We start from the raw sequence: 18,436 nt of genomic DNA on the forward strand, positions 1-18,436 counted from the left end.
TTTAATTGGGTATTCAGGTCAAACAAAGTTTTTAATGGAAACTATTTTTCTCTCTTTTCCTAACAGTTTAACAATTTTTACAAAGAAATTCCATTGAAAGCATCTGAGATGCGACAAAGATTAGCAGAGTCAATATTTTTGAATCATCTTGATTTTAATTAAATCTGTTCATATTTCAATAAACAGCTTTGAGAATGGGTTTTGACTCGTCATCTGTTACTGACTCCATTATCAGGTGTTTGACTTCAAAACCTTTAAAACTACCATGCCAACAAGACTACAAAGTGATTTAGTGTAGAAAGACCATTATCCACCTATCTGCCACCCATCCACATTTCCTGTTCAGTGAAGATTCAGCTTTTGTGTTTAAGTGTTTGCTACCAAATATATTTGGAAAGTATTTGCAGAAGGCAAGATTTTTACTATTCACTAGAAAAGTGTGAGTTTTTCCTACAGACTTAAGTGCATCCTTTACCATATAAATGGCAAAAATGTCTGTGGAAAAAAGTATTTGAACTACCATATGAAAAGGCATTTTCTGTATATGTACTGCTTGAAAAATGTTTATCTTTGAAGTGCATGACTTCTACAGCAAACTCATTCATTTAAGATGCAAGCAAGATTACAATTTTCAGATTCTTTCTATGTGTTGTTTTTTTGTGGTAAAACATATTTTGAGACAACTGCACAAAAGGAAGTTTCCTTGTGAAAGAGATCCCTCAGATGTTGCGTATGCTGCACCCAAAATCTGCTCCACCTTTGATGGATTTTCATTTTCTTAATTTCCTTGGTAGCCTATGTCACTCATGACAGTTCCTACAAAGCCTTTGTGAAAGCTGAAGCCTCATGACTCAGACTGCAAAGATTATAGATTTTTATTCCCTATTTAATCAACTTTATATACATCCTGAACTTACATTAGATACAAGGTCTTATCAATGCTGATTAGCTGGCCCAGATTGCAACAGTCTGAAATGTAGGAGATGTGCACTTGATTTCAAATGCCTGTATTCTCCTCACCATGTCAGCAAGCAGAGTATGCATCTCACATCTGTATAACAGGATTGGATTTAGTCTGTACATGGTAGTAACGCTGCTGGTATTGCTTTGCAATATCCTGTCCGGTCTGGCTATTGTCATTGTGTTTCTGATACAGATGCCTGCCATAGAGCTGGTATCTTTGGAAAGGATGGCTCACAGTTACAGCTGTTTACCTACTCAAGCTAATCCCATTTATTTAGATCCATGTATTGCTATCACTACTATAACTTTGCTTTTATCAATTCTTGTTTCCATTCCATTCACTTTTTGTCGGTAAAGTCTTGCCCGTCACTGTTTGTGACTATTGTCAGGTCTTCTGCAAAACATAGCAAAACATGTGTGCTAAAGTCCTCAGCATGGAGCATGTAATGAGCACAGTAACACAAACTGTCAACTTAATCAGAGCCAAAGGGTTCCATCCCCGCCTGGTTCAGTCCTTTGTGCAGGAAATATTCCCAGTTTGGTGGCATGCTGTATCACATAGAAGTGTGGTGGCTAAGTCGGGGAAAAGTTGTCACTCGAGTTTTTCAGCTGATTGGGGAAATTTGTCAGTTCATGGACAGCAGAGGAAAAGACTCCACAATCTTGCAGGATGAAAAGTGGAAATGTGAGTTGGCATTTCTGTCTGACATATCCACTTCATCTCAACGCCTTGAACCTGCAGCTCCAGGGACGGGGCCACTTGATCACTGACCTGCACGATGCAGTGAAGGCATTTCAAGTGAAGTTGTTCTTATGGGAAAAACAAATGAACCATTGCATCTTGTTTCACTTTCCTTGCTTCAAAACAGTGATGTAGTCAGCGCCATGGTGTTCCCAAATGCTTTTGCTGAAAAACTGAACTCACTTCGTGCTGAGTTTAAATGCAGTTTCAGTGACACTGAGGTGCAGAAAAACAATTTCCAACTATTTCACAACCCATTTGCCATTGACATGGAAACTGCACCTATGCATTTGCAGATGGAGCTCATAGAACTGCAGTGTAATGAGTCACTGAAGGCAAAGTACAACTCTGTGGGGCCTACACAGTTGACTCATTCCCTCCCATAAACGATGCCCCAGCTTCGTCTACATGCGACTTAAATCTTGAGCATGTTTGGTAGCACATATCTGTGTGAGCAACTTTTCTCTGTGGTGAAAATCAACAAAACATCACACAGAAGTCGTCTTACTAATGCACACTTGCAGTCCATCCTGAGAATCTCCACAACACAGAAACTCCAAACATAAACGAACTTGTTGCCAAGAAAAGATTTCAAATGTCCACTTCTGACAAAGTAAATTAAGAACAAAAACTGCTAAGCGTTGGTTTGTTATTACTTTAACTTTGTTTTAGCGTATGATTTTGTTCAAATAAAATTAATAACGAAAAGTTTAGTTTTCTACTGTTCAATAAAAAGTTATCGGACTTAAATAATAACGTTCGGCCCGCAACCTTGTGTACGATGTGATATTTGGCCCCCTGTGTGATTGAGTTTGACACCCCTTCTCTAGATGTTTCTCTGTCACTTTGTGACAGTTAAAAAATTAGATCTTCACACAGTGATGTGTTAGCATCACAGTGTGGTATATGGCTTTACTCCCTAAGTCTGTTTCTTTCCCAAGATTATCCACAAGACAGTGAAACCATTGGTGGTAGGATGGAGAAGCATGAGGTACCCTTCTCATAGCATAAGTATTCCGAGAGGATGTGTGGAAATAGATATTCAAATCAGAATCTTTTAATCATCTCTAATGTCAAACATGGCATCTAGCAGAGTGCTTTCAATCAGATGAAGAAAACAGCAAAAGGATGCTTTAATTAGCTCTTAACAATTCATGGAAACAAATCCATTCATAAGTTTGCTTACTTACCTTTTTCTGTTCTCTATTCTGCACAAATATGAGCAGAACACATGTACAGTGGGTTTAGTTGTTTCACCCATGTATATGCTACCTTGTTGAGATGTTTTACTGTCATAAAGCAGAATGGCCCAAATGAAAGCATTCCAAAACATCAGCAAGCATAGCAGAAATTCTTCGCCAAACCATCTTTTTCCAGTATATGCTGTTCACATGGGCAGATGAGATGTCTGTACACTGGTTTTCACTCTTTAAAACTTGTTTTGTTTTCACTGACTTGGTGTGATATAGTTGATTTTAAAACTGTTAATGCTGTTGCACTAAAATTGGTTCCAGAGCTCAGAGTTCTCAGTCTGAAAAAAGAAAATAAATATTCTGCCAATAAAGCAAACTCAGTCCACTCCTTCCTTCCTTCCATGCTTGCTTTTTGAATGAAGATGTTCAAAACCTATTCCTCTGTGCAGGCATCAAAACCAAGCTTTTGGTACTTCCGCTGTCTGACCTGCAAAAGAGCCTTTGGAAAGCCTGAAAGCATAGCACGACACTTGCGTGTCACTTCTGGCAAGCATGTAACTTGTGAGACTGTGTGTCCAAATGGCAGGAAATTTAACGTTTGCGCTAAAAGTGAGCTTTTTGTACAGCACAAGCGCTTCCTTTGCCACAAGTGTGGCAAAGAGGTCTTGGGGAAACGATCTTTTGATGTCCACATTAAAACTCACATCCTTGCTAAGAAAACTTTCAGCTGTGAAGTATGTGGTTTCTCTACAAGAAAGTGTACATCATTTAAAGTGCACATACAAAGACACAATGTTGTGCGTGAAAAACCATGGAAGTGTGATATCTGTGGCAAAAAATACTTTGAGAGATCATCTGTTCGAGAGCACAAACAGCGGGCACACCTACGAAACATGGAGTTCAAATGCCCAATATGTGGCAGAGCCTTTTATATCAAATACGATATGTTACGCCATGTGAAGAGTCACCAAGGATTGCGCCCACACAAGTGTGAAGAGTGTGGGCAGTGCTTCTCTACTGGCTACAACTTGCGGGTTCATCACAGGATACACTCTGGAGAAAAACCATACAAGTGCAAAGAGTGTGAGGCATCGTTTGCACAAAAGAATAGTTTGAATGTGCACATGAAAAAACACAAAAAGTAGAATCTTACAATCTTGAAAGTAATGAGAAATCTAGATTTTGATTATTTTTTCTTTTGTTTAGACATATCTCCTTTTGTTGCATTGAAATTTGGTTTAAATTAGTGTGCATTTTTAAAGCTGTTTTTTTTTTGTATGGTGACTGATTAATGTAAGTCATTACTTAAATCACCTGATTTAGATAAGTTTTTAAGATGTTAGTGTTCTGGTGGATTCTTTACCTACCCAACCATCAGACAGTCAAGCAAAAAGCACCCCAACAGGTGTATAGTGAAGTTATTGGTTGTCAAAGGTCTGTGTCTGACCCTGTTATTTCTTTACAATATTATCTGTTAGCTTTGGTTAGACATGTTTTTTTTTTAAGTTTACTTTCTTCATTGGAAGAAAAAATTTGTGCGTTCATCAAAATTTTGAGATAAAATTTTGTGAACATTGTGACGCTAAGCCATGCATCAAAAGGGTTCAGATTTTACAGAAGTAATTCATTCTTTCTCAGCAGGAAGGGAATGGGATCACAAACTCTCATGAATTAAATTTTCTATGCTCTGTTAGGATTAAAGACTTTCAAGATCTGTTTATTTGTGCAGGCATCAGGTAGTACCATTGTCTGACCTTTAAAACAGTTTACACAAAATCTGAAAGTATGGTTCAACTATTCCGTGAAGTTGAGTGTGCAAAACCTTGCTCCTGTGATATTTGTAGGCAGAAGATACTTTGAAAAATCAACTATGAAGGATCATAAGGCATGGACACATATGTGAGACATGGAGTTCAAGAGTCACAAATATGGCATGATCTGTCTCAAGCAGTCGTTCAAATGCCATCTGAATGTTTACCAGGGATTTCAGCCGCACAGACCTGAAGAGTGGACAGTGTCTAACTACTCCTCATATCTTGTAGGTCGGTCAGAGGACTGACACTGGAGAAAAACCATACAAGTGCAAAGAGTGTGAGGCATCTTTTGCTCTGAAGAGTAACCTAAATGTGCACATGAAGAAGCACCAAAAATACTAGACTGCTGATTCAATACAGCCTTGTGGTCTAGAAATTAGCAAATTGCATTTTATATTTTGCTACATCTTTCTTTTTTCATCTCCTTTTTACAAGTTGCTATTTTATTTAAATGACTGAATTTTAAAGTTTTTTTGGTTATATTTTGACTTAATACAACTTGAATAACCCCATAATCATTTAAACATTGATAAATTTACAAGATGCTGCTGCATATCATCACTTAATGAAATGTGATGACATAAAAAAAACTTTCACAAGGATTATCAGCTGACTTATTGCTGACCCTTTATTTAGTGCCACTGGCAGTTCTTAGAAATTTTTTCCCTCCCAGTAAGTAATGTAAATAAAGATTACTTTGATTTTCGTTTTCACTGTTATTTCAAAAAATCTGCTCTTTTATAATCATCCATGCTGCTTTTATTAGCTATTGTTATCGTCAGTGCATAATGATTGGTTGAAAGAAAAATGGAAGCATTTTTAGTTTGTTTCATGAACAAAGTAAGTTTGCAGGAATCAGCTAAATCAAGAGCACATAGCCTCAAACTCTCGATAAGACTTTGTGTATGTGTGTGTGTTTTTACTTTAGTTCATATAGTTTCAGTTTAGATGTGTTATTTGCATATATGTGTTACTTCTTGTTACTGAACCCAGTGAATATGACTGATGCATATGCAATTATAGTTAAGATGTTTCCCCAACACAAATAGAGGATGGTCATAAAAGCATTCAACAAACTTAGCAACTTTAATATTTGCATAAAATTTTGCAGCAGATCATGTTTTTTTAACTTGTACCACTCACATTTTAGTAAATGAGCTGTCTGTACAATGGTTTTCATTCAAATTCTTTTTTTTTTTTTTTTTGCCTCCACTGACTCAAAAGTGATGTTTGATTTTAAAACTTTTACAACCAGTGCACTAACAAGGGTTGTAAAATTCATGCAACGTTCTGTGTCTCATTTGGGGGAAGAATCTCTTTCACTGTATCAAACTCTATCCATCCTTCTATGCTTCCTATTTGGATGAAGACATTCAACACCTATTCCTTTGTGCAGGCATCAAAACCAAGCTTTTGGTACTACCGCTGTCTGACCTGCAAAAGAACCTTTGGAAAACCTGAGAGCATGGCTCGACACTTGCGTATCAGTGTTTGCCAGCAAGTAACTTGTGAGACTGTGTGTCCCAGTGGCAGGAAGCTTAATGTCCACAGTAAAAGCGAACTTTTTGTGCAGCACAAACGCTTCCTTTGTCACAAGTGCGGCAAAGAGGTTTTGGGGAAAAAATCTTTTGACCACCATGTGAGAAGACATATACCTCCAAGAAAAATTCTTAGTTGCGAAGTGTGTGGTTTCTCTACAAGAAAGCACACATCATTCAAGGTGCACCTAGAGACACACAAACTTGTGCGTATTAAACCTTGCATGTGTGATATCTGTGGCAAAACCTATTTCGATAAATCAGCTGTTAGAGACCACAAAATACGGTCACACCTACGAGACAGGGAGTTTAAGTGTCACATGTGTGGGCGAGTCTTTTATCTCAAGCAGGACATGTTACGTCATGTGAGAACTCACCAAGGATTGCGCCCACACAAGTGTGAAGAGTGTGGACAATGTTTCTCTACTGGCTACAACTTACGGGTCCATCAGAGGATACACACTGGAGAAAAACCATACAAGTGCAAAGAGTGTGAGGCATCGTTCGCACAAAAGAATAGTTTGAATGTGCACATGAAGAAACACCCCAAACAGGAGACCGGCAATGCTGTGCAGTCTCATTATTAAGAAAAGAGTTAGGAGTCAGGTTCTTGACGTTTTTCGGCATTTCATTTTTTTCATAACCATCCTTTGTTTATTATTTTTATTTGGGTTAAATTACTGTACCTTTTCTTGTGTGTTATTGTAACACAACAATGAGGACCTGGTTGTTATTCAAGCTATGTTAAACTTGGTCTAGTTTATGTTGTCCCACATGAAATAGGATGGTCATGTGCAACCAAATTTTGCATCTAAACATGCTATTTTGCTCAATAGTACAGTATATACTGAGATTTTTTCCTAGTTTTCATCACAAACACATCCCTTCATCCTTTATTCCTGTTCAGATGAAGACTTTCAAGATCTATTCCTCTGTGCAGGAATCAAAACCAAGCTTTTGGTACTACCGCTGTCTGACCTGCAAAAGAGCCTTTGGCAAGCCCGAGAGTATGGGCCGACACTTGCGTGTGAGTGTTGGCCACCAAGTAACATGCGAGACTGTGTGCCCCAATGGAAGGAAGCTTGCCATCCACAATAAAGTTGAACTTTTTGCACAGCACAAGCGCTTCCTTTGTCACAAGTGTGGCAAGGAGATCTTGGGGAAAAACTGTTTTGACCACCACATTAGAGGGCATATCCCTCTCAACAAAATTCTCACGTGTGAAGTGTGCGGCTTCACCACCAGATTGTACTCAACCATCAAAAGGCACCGAGATACTCACAAAACCATGCGTGCTAGACCCTTTGCATGTGATGTCTGTGGTAAAATGTACTTTGAAAAGACAACTCTCAGATATCACAAGGAGCGAGCACACCTGCGAGACAAGGAGTTTAAGTGTCACATGTGTGGAAAGATCTTCTACGATAAGTATAAGCTGAAGCGCCATGTCACTTCTCATCAAGGGTTGCGGCCACACAAGTGTGAAGAATGTGGACAGTGCTTCACTACCCTTTACAACTTGCAGGTCCATCAAAGGATCCACACTGGAGAAAAGCCATACAAGTGCAAAGAGTGTGATGCATCTTTTGCACAAAAGAACAGTTTGAATGTGCACATGAAAAAACACCAAAAACAGGAAAGCAATCATTCTCTAGAGTCTTGTGGGTTAGACAAGAATTAGCATTCATTTAATATTTTCTGGGTTTTTTTAAAATTTGTTTTAAATTACTATTTCTTTTAAAGCTTTTTTTATTATTATTATTTACAATAACTATTTTATAGTTATTTCCAGGCATTATTATTTAAGATGCAGAACTTGAACATAATCAGTTTGATATTGTTAACTCGAAAGAAATTGGTTTATTGTGTCATTTATATAACCTGATTATATATACTATGAAAGTATTGTGTCATTTATATAACCTGGTTATATATACTTCAAAAGTATTGCAAATAGATTTTGGGTAGGTGCTGTCCCTATGTGCTTATCTTAACATAAACTGAAAGAATAAGCACAATAAAAATGCATGATGAAGATGTTAGCGGACGAGAAACCTGCCTACCTCCTACCTTGTTTCTTACACTTGCACCTTTTGTTCACAGCTTAGTTGGTTGACTCTCAGCAGAGGTTTTAGCTCATTTTTTCCTTTTTTTTTTTTATATATCTTTGTATGAACTACTCTTGAAACATCCCATGAAAGGGGTTCAAAATTGACAGGTGTTGCATTTCTTGTTTCTCTCGTGGGGAAAGAATGGTGTCAGTACGTTATCTACACCTGCCCACCATTCCATCCTTTTATCTTTCTGTGCTTCTTGTTCGAATGAAGACTCTCAAGATCTATTCCTCTGTGCAGGCATCAAAACCAAGCTTTTGGTACTACCGCTGTCTGACCTGCAAAAGAGCTTTTGGAGAATCTGAGTGTATTGCTCGACACTTGAGAATTAGTGGAATTAATGTTTGCCAGCAGATAGCTTGTAAGACTGTGTGTCCTACTGGAAGAAAGCTTGCCATCCATGGAAAAAGTGAACTCTTTGCACAGCACAAGCGCTTTCTTTGTCACAAGTGTGGGAAAGAGTTGTTGGGGAAAAGGCCTTTCGACCGACATATGAGATGTCATATTCCTCTCAGCAAAATTTTTACCTGCGAAGAGTGTGGCTTCACCACCAGCTTGTACTCATCAATCAGAAAGCACCGAGAAACACACAAAGCTGTTCGTGCAAGACCCTTTGCCTGTGATATCTGCAGTAAGACATACCTGCATAAATCTTCTGTTACACATCACAAGACATGGACACACCAGCGAGACAAAGAGTTCAGGTGTCACCCATGTGGGAGAGTGTTCTATGTGAAGCATTTGCTTCAGCGCCATGTTAAGACTCACCAGGGACTTAAACCTCACAAATGTGAAGTGTGTGGACAATGCTTCACTACTGCATACAACTTGCAGGTCCATGGGAGGATACACACTGGAGAAAAACCATACAAGTGCAAAGTGTGTGAGGCATCATTTGCACAAAAGAACAGTTTGAACGTGCACATGAAGAAGCACCCAAAACAGGAGGACACTTGTGTACCTAATGGTAATTAACTTTTTTTTTCTGTTTCTTTGGTTTCACTTTTAAAATTCATTCTCTTTTGTTGTATTGCTTTGAATTACTGTGCCTTTGGAAATTGTATTACTGAACTAACAGTTTCACTAACCTGATTTTGTGATGAAATAATTTGTGCCCAGTTTATAAAATTTGATGACATATCATATACATAAAAAAATGTGTACAAAAATTACCCCAGGCCTCATTATACTGTGCATAAGCATTTCCTATCCTACACAAAGAGTGATACATATAGAAACTTAAGAGTATTTACAAGAATGATGGCATTGTTGTCTTAAGTGTTGTTGAATGTTCAGACATTTCTGTATTTGGTAAACAAAATTTACAGTATTTTAGTAAATAAGTTTCTAGTTAGGGTGACAATGCTAATTGTAGTTTCCCAGCTGTACTCTTAGTCAGCCATTCTTTAATAATATAAATTTGTAAAATTATATTTCTCTGTGTGGATTTGAACCCAGCATAGGAATTTTTTTTCTTTACATCCACATGGCTTTTATCAAAGCCTTCAAAGATACAGTGGAACCTCGGTTAACGAACTTAATCCGTTCTTGAAAGCTGTTCGTTATCCGAAATGTTCGTTATCCGAAACAATTTTTTCCATAAGAAATAAAGGAATAGATTTAATTGGTTCCAGCCTGTTGACTCGCTAATATTTGAAAGTTACAGGCTATATAGGTATTGTTTTAATGAGAGCAGTTATAATGCAATATAAATGGAGTTAAATAAACATTTAACGAAAGTGGAATTACTGCTTTGATTCCCCCTCCATGAGCACACGTGACATTATAAATCGGGGGAGACTTCCCTTTTCTTTAACTTTGAGGTTACAGGAAAAATCTTGTCCAGTGTCTGTTCCTTCTGCCTTTTTGTAAAACTCTGCGGTAATACGACATCACATATAGCTATTAATTGCTCTTAATCTTCTTTGGAGCCATTATTGAGATTATCTTATTAAAATAAAGCACAAAAATCACTAAATAAGAAGGATGCGCATAGATAAGGAACGACCGATCGTAACTGTGTCTCGAGCGCGAATGACGACATGCTGGTCGGTCACGTGTGGTTCACGTGGCTGTTCGTTATCTGAAATTTTGTTCGCTATCCGAGACAAACTTTTAACGAAATTTTTGTTCGTTAACCGAAATATTCGCTATCCGAGGCGTTCGCTAACCGAGGTTCCACTGTATAACAAAAAAATCCTGTAGAAGAGTTATCAAAATATATAAAGCAATGTGTAAACTTGGAGAACTTACTCCATCAATATTTTGAAGTTGTTTGATAGCCAAATCAGACCCATTCTATTGTATGCTTCTGAAGTCTGGGTGTGAAGCAATATCATAAAATTAAGCTGGTGCACTTGTTCTCAGGCTATCAGGTTTGATGTTAAAAAGGTTACTAAATGTTAACCCTTCACACCCAGGTGTATGGTGAAACTGGCTGTTTTTCCTATATAATTATGTACATGCAATGGCAAGCTGCATTAGATACTGCCTTCGCATCACTGGAATGTATACCCAGAGGTTGCCTTACAAGGTATACAAAATGCTGCTGTTTCTCCACAACAGTAAGAAGTCCTTTTGGGTATCAAAGTATGTAGTGATCATTACATAGAAAGAGGTTTCTGTTTGTTTTAGTACATCAGGAGTTGAAAGACAATAAATGGTTTCTCCAAGTCTACAAAGAACGATACAATTGTTTCTCACAGAATAAGCAGACCTAGTAGTGACAAGTTCACAGTGTAAAGACTTTTTACATTTGATATTATGTTTTTAAACTTTATTTTGATTGTATTCCTAACGAACTCTTATGAGACATTCTGATTCAATTCAGAATTGATGCTCTGAAATTTACACATAATTTACATATTCTACTCCCAATGCTAAGTTTTTCTGATGCCCCTTGTGTAATTCCAACCTTGATGATGAAAAACACTTTTTTTTTAATTTGTGTTCACATCACTGAATGATCTGAAGGCTAAAAATATAGAAACACCACAGTGTATTTAAAAATCTTTTGACCTTAAAACCATTGCAAAATGTTGCCAGATTCATATATAAGGGACTAAAACCAGAACAGGAAATAGTTAACAGTTATATAATATAAGTATGCATGTGCATACAAGAGTATCTTTCCTTTTTAACTGTTAGATTTAATGTGAAATGTTGCCTATATTACAACATTGGAATGGCATCTACTGCCCTGGCATGTGAAGCTCATATATCTAGTTAGAAGGGTCAGTGGCCTAACAATAATTTGAGTGCATGAGTTCCCCTCTCTGAGCAGTCATTCTTGTATATTTACACATCTCAAAGGTATGTCATTCTCACTTTCATCCCTGTTCTGGTGACATTACTTCTTCCCCAGGCATGCTTCATGTTTAGTAGCTTCAGTGGGCAAACACTTGGTGGTGACACAGGTCTTGAGGGCACTTTCTATGAAAGTGTTCACCTGCACATTCATTTACTGCTTTTATATTAGTAACTTGCAGTTGCTTTAGGCTTTTTAAAGACATACATTCTTTGCTGTTTTTTTTGTTGCAAATGAATGTTTCGTTCTTGTTCATCTGGTAATTATGAGCACCATTAATGAAACCGCTGTATTGGTCTTCAAGTAGAAATGTGGCTACTATTGAAGTGCAGAGATGGCAGTAAAGAATTACTGAGAATGTCAGAAAGCTGTAATGCATTTCAGAGTAAAAATGTTTTATCAACGTTATGGAATTTGGTCAGTTGTGAACAGTTATGGTTTGTAGAGCTCTTGCTGATATTTGAGGGAACTAATCACATTAAATAGGTGGGCAGTTTTACCTTTACTTCCAATGACAGGTATTTTTCAGTAGGTCTCCATTGTAGAAAGGAAGGGGGGGGGGATGTTTTTCGTGGAGTCAGCAACTAAGGCTATATCACTGCAAGGCAGCTAGCCCAGTAAACAGATGCCACATCCAAAGAAAGAACTGTGCCCAAGACAAGAGCTGAACCCAAGAGAGCCAACTCTATCTACACATGTCCCCAACACATGTTCTTTCGCACCACATATAACAAAGACTTAACGTGGGCTTACTCTACTATTTGGTGGGAGCTTGTATTTATTGTAGATTGGCAACGAAGTTTATACAATTCAACATTAAACACATACATTACTGCAAATCATTAACAGCATATCAACGGCATAGATGTCTTTCAACCTGAGTCATTCAATTAAGTTAGACAACTGTTTTTACGAATAGTTCCCAAAATTCTTACTTACTGTTTGGATTCTGTCCTGGGAGATTCACACTTACACTTCCACACTTCCCGGAGTAATTGTCTGTGAACTATCCTTCTACAATAGTCTTCCTGGAGTAACTCACACTTTCCAAGTATCTGCACTGTAGGTTCTGACTCAGCAGACTCCTGGTGGCGTCCGCGAATAATCCTTCTGGAATAAGTCACACTTTCCAAGTCTTTGAACTGTAGGTGCTGTCTCGGCAGACACCTGGCTGGCATCCGCGAATAATCCTTCTCGAAGGCAACTCCTCTCGGGGTAATTTCTCCTTACTGGGAAGGAATTACTGGTAATCTCTAATCTCCCTGGTAATTTCTGGAAAGCTTATAGTGTATTAAATATTCGTACTGACTTTCTTACTCTTACAACAACCTTAAAATAAACTCTTTCATTCAAATATTACATCATTTTGCACCATTCATTCGCGTATAGGGAGTTAGACAAAGCTATTAAAACATCTTATCCCGTACCTTGTCTAGGCAAGAAATTAAACTGATTCACCACTCTCTTCTTCTCAAATTATGTTAGACTCTCTCAGTCAATGACTCGTGCGGGAATGATCAACTCGGTACTTTTCCCATGGTGCAGATTTGGTAAACTTTTCGCTCATGCATGCACGCTTTTTCTTAACATTCTTCCCTTCCACGCATTCTAGCTCACGCACGGGTAAGGGCGATAATCCCTGCCTACAGACAGAGGTAACCACCTTCCCTAAGGCTTTCACCAGCATGCGTCATAAGCTCTTCTAGAGAGGAATCTTCCTTACCAAGTCCTTGTTGTGGTACTGTTTAGGTTTCTGTATCAGCTTTTTTTTTTTAATAAACATGAGGGGGTTGTTAGCCCAATGCAAAACCCACAACCTGGGGTCCAGGGAGCAACATTTTAGTCTCGCCTCTGCCCTGACAAACCTGTTCGGCTTGATTAGACCTGCCAGGAGCACAAGACTCCTGCCAACAGAGCTCTGTGTATGACAAGGCGTGCAAGCCAGCACACCACTACAAGATAAGTTGCGCCAGTTGGTGGTGGCTTGCTGCCTTTGGCAAGTTTCCACCTTTGATACTGGCTGTTAGCCGGTTACTAGGACCAAATACTCCAAATCATATTCTCTAGTCCAAATACTTCATGGCATTTGCCAGATCCAAACACTTACAGCCCATCTCCTGGGCCTGTAGACTGTTAATATTGACAGTTAAAACAATTCACATATTATATCTTTAAAAGAATACAGGTATAAGTCAAGATAAAAACAATCCAAAGAACTAAAAAAAAATTAACATTGCACCTTTCTAGGAAGATGCAGCCTCCACTCCCCTACACGTAATGCCCCTCCACTTGCTGTGTCTCCTTGGGAAGTGAAGCGCTGGCTGGCGACAGTCAATCATATCATTTTCCCCTTTTTTTCCACTTTCAAAATAAAAAACTGTTACTCATGTAACAGGTGTGATGGCCACCCTCGCTGTGCTGGCTGCTTAGTCTCATGTCACCCCTCTATGACACTCTTTTGAAATTGTGAAAGATTATAATGGACTTATCAATCTTATTTGAAAACATCACCACAAACATTTACTTGCTTACACTAAAGATCTTTCAGAGTGTGATTCCTATAATGTCATATTTCCCTACACACGTTTTATTTCGTTGTGCATTCGCTGCATTTCCCACTTCTGACACCATGTATCGTGCTGTGAGCTCTCAGCCGACCAACACAAGACACTGTCGATTTGATGACAACCGTGTTTATTCTACTAGAAGACAATATGGCTACTCGCCAACCTTCACATCAATAAAAAACTGAACATAAAGCCCCGGATGTCCCCCCGGGATAACTTTATCATTACAAATGTCATATTTCCCTACACACATATTATTTCGCTGTGCATTCGCTGCATTTCAGTGTCATATTTCCCTACACACGCGTTTTATTTCGCTATGCATTCGTTGCATTTCAAATGTGTACCTTTGAAGGATATTATATTGAAAGATTATAATTCAGTGTCACTGTCAAGCAGCGCTCACACTTAAGGCTGTACTCAATGACACACATAGTTGCAGTAACCGGGGACTGATACTCCCTAAATCGACAACTATATAAATTTCTCATGAATAAGAAAGATGCCACCTCTAGGGAACAGACGTTGAACTTACATATATTATCCAATCTAATTTGAAAACATCACCACAAACATTTCCATGTTTACAGTAAAGATCTTTCAGAGTGTGATTCCTATTTTGTCATATTTCCCCACACACGTTTTATTTCGCTGTGCATTCGTTGCATTTCAAACATGCACCTTTGAAAGATGTTTTCTCTTACCAAGCATCAAGAATCAGACAAAATCTCAAAAAATTTTGCAGTATTCTGTTTGTGCTGAAGAAAATCAGTAAACTTTCAGCCATTTGAGCAAAACTAGGGCTGGTATACATGCTCACCTAAATATGTTTTGCCTGGAGGTGGGGGTAACCTCCAATATTTTAAACCCATTAAGGTTTTAAGAAGTGCCTGGTCAACCAGCAGCAGATATTATTTGCCTACTGGAGAATAGATTTGCCTTTAAACAAAATATCTGTATTCTACCTAATCTGCTGAATCGGACTGACTGGTTATCATTTTCCCTTAGTTACTGCTGCTGGTGCATGATGAATTTGTTTGGGGCAGGCATTCCATCAATCTGTCTCATGTTTCATTGTCCAGTCATAATGACATTTCATTGGCGCAGCTGTGGCTAAAAGAAAAAAAAATGAGCAAAATAAACAAACTAATCATACTTACAAAATATGTCCATGTTATCGACAGTGTCAATTATCACTTCGAACTAAAGTAAAATGTCCATGTTATCTATAGTGTCACATGAAACAGTTTTCTATACGTCATGTGAGTTTCTTGCCTGTCTTCCAGCAAGTCGCTGCAATCTGCATGGCTGGGGTACTACAGGTACTGTCACTTCTGACATCATAAGAGTTCTGGGTTGATGTAGTGGGAGAGTAGCATACTAAAATGACTCCTCCGGCAGTTGAATGTCCTCTAACTGCAGAGGTGTCTTCGCTGCTTTGATGTCTTTCCTATTGAGGGTAAGTGCATACCCCCTGCAAGGGGCCTGACAATAAACAGCACTCTTATCCCCAAATAGCCGGTTGATAATCACATACAAGTCCAGTTTCCAGATTTATTGCATTTTGTTGCGGCCAGTGACTGTTGGTAATGTACACATACTGCCCAATGTGTAGTGGCTAGTCTCTTGCCTGCTTGTCTGCGTGCCACATCCTTTGTGTTACTCAGGGCCTTATAGAAGGCCTCCTGCAGCCAAAGGCGATGTTGCACCCAGTCTGTTGTGCTCACAGCCAAAGGGGCTGGTCGGCCCAGAAAATATTCAACTGGAAGACATGTCTCCCGACCAAAATAAAAAGAATAGCAGGAAACCTGTTGACGCTTGTGGAGTGTTGTAGGCCTGAAGTAAGTCTGGCAGGTATTCTGGTAACCTTCTAAGAAAGTCGTGCATAGATTAATTAAATCGCTCACACTGACCAATCCTTAGGGATGGTATGGCGTTGTGCTAGTCTTCTTGATGTCACACAGTTGGCACATCTCTCGCACAACTTTGCCTTCAAAGTCACAGCCCTGATCACTGTAAAGTCGCTGAGGGACACCAAACCTCTGAAACCATTCCTTCACCAACGCCTTCACAACAGTCTCGGCTTCCTGGTCCCTTGTGGTGATGGCCTGCGTGAATTTTGTAAATACATCAGTCATTACTAACTGTAAAAGTTTGGCAGGCTGGCCATTTGTACAGGTTTGGTTTCTCTGTCACGCAATGGATACTTAATCTGACCAGCATTCGACCGCACCTAATTACAACACTCAACCACTTCGTAACACCACACACGTGCATTCACATGATCAATAATATGGATATGTTTATGTACATATAAAAGAAGATATATTATTAAGCAAAAGGAAGACATAAACCATATATATATAAAGCAACTATCTCAAAACTGAGGCTAGTTACATTTCATAATTATAATCCACAGTCCACATGTGTAATTCACAGTTGACCTGTATCAGGCACATTTCATATATATAATTCCAGTTCAAACGTATATAGATATAAATTCACCATCTTTTGGGAAGCTGTACTCCCACCAACTGTGCTGGGGAGCACAAGTTTGCTTCTTACAACTTAACTTTTCCTCAAGACAGAGCTTCGCTCATTAGCATGCAGATTCGGAAAGTGGTGTTTCTATTTGTCCAAGGCTGAGTTGCCTCTTCCTGTTCGTGGGGTGTCTATGGTCACTCTTTGATCTTCGACTGATTCAGGGGAGTTTGCAGGTACTTAAACTTTTGACCCTGCTGCTGTGTCTACAGGCCAGCATGTCCCATGTCACTGGTCAGACTTATGCTTTCTACACTTACATATTGTCTCTGTCGTTCTAATTTTGTAAAGTCAATAGCCAGCACTTCAAGTAGGCAATAAGGTAACAGATGTCCTGAAAATGTACATACGTTGGTTGGCAGTTTAGGACACATCTGTCACACTTTTCTATATAGTTTTTCACATCGGAGTACATTTCCAGTCAGTGTGCCCTTGGTTTTAAAAGTGAAATGGTTCGTTCATATCCTTGATGACCCATGCAACTATGTACTAATGCAAGAACATCCAGTCTGAGAATGCTGGGGAGTGCAAGTTGTTTCAGCTGACCAAGTATAGCAGCACTCACCCGTAGAAACAACTGTTCATCCTGACAAAAAAGTCTTGGTTTTTGTTTTCCTAGTACAAGTGCTTCGTGTTCCTGTGAAGGCAGGGGCCTCTTTGGCCAGGTGTTAGTGACAGCACTGAGGATACAATCCTCGGCCTGCAGTGTATCAAGAGATCGTCTTGGTATGCAAGAAGCATGAAAATAAAAAGTCCTACATGGTCATCTGTGTTAATTTCTGGAAGGTTGCTGGTGTGAACATCAGACCCATCCTGGTGTACTCAAATAGTCCCATAGGTGTCACGAACACTATTTTGTCTGTCCTCTGGGTGCATCACAATCTGGTGGTAAGATCTTCGCTGGCAAGATCAAGTGTTGAAAAGTACTGGGCCCCACCAGCACGTCAAATGACTTCTGGATGGGTGGAAGAGGGTAGGCATCTTTGTATTTTCATTCAGCCGTCTGTAGTCCACACACAGGCATACGCTACTGTCCTTTGCCTCAGATTGGTATGCTTTTATAAAACTATATATTACAGCTTTGGCAACTCCAGTGGGATTCTGTGGAACACAACAAACTCCACTCAATTTTTCCAGAACTGTCTGACTGCATAACCCAAAAATCTCTAAACCCACGAGAAGAGGTGGTCTTAAATAGATAAGATCAGACTTTATTTGTCCCAGAGGGCAATTCTGATGCAGCTCGATGAAAATTAAAATTTATACACAATTGCATGCACAAAACTATTCATGTCTCATTCATAACCCATTCAAAAGTCGCACGTCTGAAACAACAAAAGACAGCCGCAGTCTGTTTGTCCTGCATGCAGGCACACAAAATCAGCGGCCCAACGGGAGCCGGACAATTTCTGTCGACAGAGCATGCCTGTCATCACGAAGGATGGCAGACACCTTCAGAAGAGCCCGCCTATTATACAGAGTCTGAAGAGAACTCTGAGTTGACCCAATGACTTTGAAGCATGTGGATACGATGCAGGCTGCTCTTGTCCTTCACCGATAAACTGTTGTAGAAACAAATAAACGAGAAGGACAATACACTCTCTATGTGCAATCTGTAAAAAAGCTGAAGAAATTGGTGGGAGACAGAGAAAGACTT

General features: G+C 39.1%; 1 protein-coding gene across 1 annotated transcript in view; it reads left to right on the forward strand.

Annotated features, from left to right (window-relative positions):
* The window catches only part of LOC112567523, a 33,101-nt gene extending 23,223 nt beyond the window's left edge, over nucleotides 1-9,878 (forward strand). The window contains exons 13-19 of the mRNA XM_025244218.1: nucleotides 1,833-2,040; nucleotides 3,348-3,991; nucleotides 4,628-4,634; nucleotides 6,109-6,834; nucleotides 7,032-7,930; nucleotides 8,196-8,214; nucleotides 8,449-9,878. Of these exons, the coding sequence (XP_025100003.1) occupies nucleotides 1,833-2,040; nucleotides 3,348-3,991; nucleotides 4,628-4,634; nucleotides 6,109-6,834; nucleotides 7,032-7,930; nucleotides 8,196-8,214; nucleotides 8,449-9,339 (3,394 nt within the window). The 3' untranslated portion in view covers nucleotides 9,340-9,878. The remainder of the gene's footprint in view (nucleotides 1-1,832; nucleotides 2,041-3,347; nucleotides 3,992-4,627; nucleotides 4,635-6,108; nucleotides 6,835-7,031; nucleotides 7,931-8,195; nucleotides 8,215-8,448) is intronic.
* The last annotated feature ends 8,558 nt before the right edge of the window (nucleotides 9,879-18,436 follow it).

Source organism: Pomacea canaliculata, linkage group LG7 (genome assembly GCF_003073045.1).
Source record: "Pomacea canaliculata isolate SZHN2017 linkage group LG7, ASM307304v1, whole genome shotgun sequence".
In the NCBI taxonomy this organism is placed as follows: Eukaryota; Metazoa; Mollusca; class Gastropoda; order Architaenioglossa; family Ampullariidae; genus Pomacea; species Pomacea canaliculata.